This window comes from Alligator sinensis, unplaced genomic scaffold, assembly GCF_000455745.1.
Source record: "Alligator sinensis unplaced genomic scaffold, ASM45574v1 scaffold563_1, whole genome shotgun sequence".
Taxonomy (NCBI): Eukaryota; Metazoa; Chordata; order Crocodylia; family Alligatoridae; genus Alligator; species Alligator sinensis.
Genome location: NW_005842524.1, coordinates 798,086 through 802,814, shown reverse-complemented (window position 1 = coordinate 802,814; position 4,729 = coordinate 798,086). Strand labels below are relative to the sequence as shown.

Genomic DNA, 4,729 nt, shown 5'->3' with positions numbered 1-4,729 from the left:
CCAAGTCACAGCCTCTTAACTTGTTCCCCAGTATGGGGTGGGATACCGCATCTAAGGCCTTCCTGAAGTCTAAGTATACGACATCCACCCCTCCTCCTGTGTCCAGGCGTTTTGTAACCTGGTCATAAAAAGAAACTAGATTGGTCAGGCACGATTTGCCTGCCACGAACCTGTGCTGGTTTCCCCTCATCATAATTTGTCCTGCCGGGCTCTCACAAATGTGAGCCTTGATGATTTTTTCAAAGACTTTGCCAAGGATGGAGGTGAGACTGACTGGCCTATAGTTGCCTGGGTCCTCCTTCCTCCCCTTTTTGAAAATGGGGACCACGTTGGCCCTTTTCCAGTCCTCCGGGACTTGGCCCGTGCGCCATGAGCTTTCAAATATTCCCGCCAGTGGCTCTGCAGTGATGTCGGCCAGTGCCTTCAGCACCCTCAGATGGAGCTCATCCGGGCCTGCCGACTTAAAGGCATCCAGTTCTTCCAAATGACTCTGCACCATCTCAGGGTCTACGCATGGTAGTCTGGCGCCTTGCTGCTGCCTCTCTACAACCCCAGTGAGAGACTTGTTGTGCCCCTCACTTAGGAACACTGAGGCAAAGAACTCGTTGAGGAGTTCAGCCTTGTCCCCTCTGTCCATCACCAATTGTTTCTGCCCATTTAGCAGGGGTCCTATTCCTCCCTGGGCCTTCCTTTTACTCCCTATATATCTAAAAAACAATTTCTTGTTGTCTTTTACTTGGGTTGCCATCCTCAGCTCCATGGCAGCTTTGGCCTGTCTAACTGCCTCCCTACAAGCACGAGCAGAGGAGGTATATTCGTCTTTGGTGATCTCTCCCTGTTTCCACTTTTTATGTACTCCCCTTTTGTCCCTTAGGCTACCCTGGATTTCTCTGGTCAGTCAGGGAAGCCTCCTGGCCCCTTTCCCCCTTTTGCCTCGCTCGGGGATCGTACACCACTCACAGAAAGAAAGGAAATGCAAAAATGGAATAAACTTGTATAAATTCTCTATGCCACAGCACCTACTACTTCATAGATTAAGTGGACTTACTGTCACTTAAAACATATTTATACTCTCATAAATGTCAATATAGTGATGATAAAATTTACTAAAAGATCCCTCTAAACACTGTAGGAAACTTGAAGACCTTGTGGTATCATAAATCTTCACTGAAAGAAAGTATCTTAGGTGTAAAGGGTTTATATTCTGTATAAGGAGAATTTTACCATTAGAGAGGAGTAATGTAATAATGGATTGTTGCCCATTAGAGTTCACTTTCGTAAATATATAGGACAATAATTTCTTCCTGGAAATTTAGCATACATAATAAAATATAACTTTTCATGACTTATTTTAGCATACCCTTTCTTTTGTCTTATATTTTAAATCTATCGCCTCAGTTCAATCCTAATGGGACATGTTTATTATAACTTATAAGAGCATGTAATGGATCAAGCTGGGATTTGATCAGTGCAAGTTTACAATTTTAGTTCAATGGGAACAGAATTCACCCAATACTGAGATCTTTTAGCAATATTATCTTAAGTTGAAAGAGACCCTACCCCTGTCCCCTTCTCCCCCACCCCCAATGTTGACAACCATCTTGTATAAATGAATATGAAGTCTCTTCAGTTTTTACAGGACTTCTAAAAGTACTTAAGGAAGTTTTAGGCACTCAAGTGTCACAGTCTGTAGTAATAGGGAACCTAAATCCTCTACTACTGCCCTCCCACAGCAGGGACCAACACGCCCAGCCCAAGCTTATACTGACCAAACCCCACCCTAGCCAGGCTCTTTAGGCCAAGTACAGACATTACATTTTGACCTTTATAAGTGATCGGAAACTGGTCTGTATCCATGACAGGACAGAAGTTTGATGCATAAAACTGACCTATACCTGTAATAGAACAGAAGATCATCACCCACAGACTGGTTTAACAAAGGCAGAACCCAGCCTAAAATTTATGTCCTGTTCCTTCCCTCCCCACCACCAAAGGGCGAATGTGTGTTTTATTTGCTACCAACTTAAGCTACACCACTTACAGAAAACCACATATCTTACATTGAGTCCGTCTCAGGCTTTGTGAACGTACCTGGCCCTAGTGACCAAAGGAGCACTTAAAGGGAGAAGGTTGGGTCCTGCTTATAGTGAAAGTAGGATGTGTACCTCAGCCTACGTAAGCAATTAAGTGTGCAATCATCTAGTACAGATGTCTAAATATGTATTTAACCATCTAAATTTATGCTACCACTTTTGAAAAACGAATTTGTAAAATTACTGTTCTTTTCCCAGTTTGAAGCTACCAGCATGATCTCTTTCCAAGACAGAGACCAGACATAAAAGTGAACCTTCAGACTAACTTTTGTAAATGTAGTACAGTACTTGAATACTTAGTCGAGATTTGAGTCAGTCTGTAAACAAAAGCAACCCTTCAGCAGGTGCAAACTTCTGCTCAACAGGATATTCTGTCACTGGAAAGGCTGGTAAATAAATTTCAGTGACATGATAGTGTTCATGGAGATTCTGTAATGTGAGAACAAACAGCCTTTCACAAAATTCTGAAACCTGATATTCTTTCTGAAACTGAACTGTCAATTAGAAGGAAAAGAAAACTCTATTGTGTGATTCATTTACTGAACTCCCCACATTAGAGTAGGCAGCACAGCATGGCATTTCCTTGGTGCTAGCTTACGTAACACCAAGAATCTCTTTCAAGATCTATAGTAGTTTTTTTTCCTTTGTATTTTCAAGCCATATGTTTATTAGTTTTTAACAACTCCACTGGAACAGCTGGACTCTATACAATAATAATATTACTTCAAATTATTCAGTGGAACAAAGGAAATTAACTACATGCAATCCATTTATAATACCTTTATTTGGACAGGTTTTATGTATTTCAACTCTTTCATTTCATAGTAATGAACATTAAAATTTTTTTTTTTACTTAATCTTCTTTGGTCTGAGCAAACAAATATGCCCCAACACTTGTTTAATTATAGCTATGAACAGACAAACTGACTTGGCAATAGTAAGAATCTATGATCTTTTCCTAACCAAACCTTTATAAAGATTAAAAAATCTTTGAGTCAAATGGTTTTTCCTCATCTCCTTCCATCAATTTGCATTTCCTGATTTTGGGGTGGAACAGAATACAACTAGAAGTGGGGAAATACAGAAGATAATATCACTCTTCCTGGATTTCCAACTCAGGTGAAATCACAACCTTTCTAAAATATTGTGTGGGAGACAACTGAGAGATTCCAAGCTTTGTTTTGAGCTTTCAGTTTTCTGGGTGGTGTTTTTTCCCTGCTTATTTGCTGTTTGTCATGATGATTAAAGGTTAATTAATCAAATGGGAGTTGGTCTACTGGGCATTAGACAATCAAATTGATCTAATGAGGTAACAAAGATGGCATAAAGACCAAATTGTGAGATAAAACCAGAGGCAGAGACTAAAGACTAGGCCCAGCAAATACATTGGCTAGTATTCTCCTTCTCCGAGTATCAAATATATATGTTTATGTTGTAAAGTCAGTTAGGATACTAGTTTGAATGATCAATTTAAATATATGCAAAGTGCTTGCAAGTTGGAGGGGGACTAGAAGGGAGAGGAGAAAGAAACCAATTCCCTTCACATACTACAAAAATGCTGGGAGGTAGTAGATTTTTATAAACACATTGACTAACACTGCCTGCAGATTCTGAGATCATTTCCGTACAGCTTCAGAAATCATTATCTGTTTTTGCTGCTTTGCACTCTCAAGAAAATAAGCAAACCAAAGCATGACCTATCCAAATCTATCATTTGAATGCTGGAATGGAAGGACAGTTGCAGAGGAAGGAAGGGCCTAATGCTTCTACATGCTTTTTCACCAAAGGGATGCAAGTCACAACACAGAATGGCAACTAGGTTACACAAATAACTGTTCAATAAGAACAGGCAGTATTCACTAGCACTGCTGTGAATGGCACAATCATTTTCAGCCTTTTCTGTTGGATTAAATCCTCTCACAACTGACAAGACATTATTAATAATGACTCGTCCACAAGCCCCAAAACTCCCAAACACCTAGTCTGATGGTACTACTTACAGTAATAGCATTAACAGCTCAAGAGGTGAGATTAGCTTGTGTTGCACCACATAGCCAGCTGAAATACTCCACTTCAAGGGAGTACGCTTTGAACAGAGGTTCACTGTATTAAAACCATTCGTGTCAGAAGATCTTTCTGTTTGACTTCTTTCAACTTTCTATCTCTATGAAGTTTTTCATAATATATATATTTTTTTATTTCTACTCTGGCACCTACTTTATAAAGCTATTAAATATTCTTACCAATATTAGGGTGCTTCAAAAGGCGACAAATTCTGGCTTCCCTTTCCAACTTTTGGTGATCTGTAAGAAAGGAAAACACAGTTATAACTTTCAGGAGGAAAACACACCATCCTACACGTCACTGCAAGTGGAAAAAAACAAATGATATAATATGTAAAATTATGTTTAAAAATGTATCCTCTTTCTTCTATTTAGAGTCACTATTATTTTACATTCAAATCGCAGGCCACTCTGAATTAAATCACTATACCCACCCCATCCTTTGACAAACAGATCAAGGTATGATGATGTTAGAAAATTAAGCTGCCTTTTCAGTGGATGAATGGAAAGTAATCACACCACAACTTATAATTATCAGATAATAAACTATGATTATAGCATTAATCAGAACAA

General features: G+C 39.3%; 1 protein-coding gene across 13 annotated transcripts in view; it reads right to left on the bottom strand.

The window, feature by feature from the left end:
* Positions 1–4,729, bottom strand: part of CAMK2D (calcium/calmodulin dependent protein kinase II delta) — a 268,565-nt gene that overhangs the window by 160,275 nt on the left and 103,561 nt on the right. For all 13 annotated transcript variants that reach the window (XM_025213353.1, XM_025213351.1, XM_006031684.3 and 10 more), the window contains exon 3: positions 4,337–4,396. In XM_025213353.1, coding sequence (XP_025069138.1) covers positions 4,337–4,396 — 60 coding nt within the window. The remainder of the gene's footprint in view (positions 1–4,336; positions 4,397–4,729) is intronic.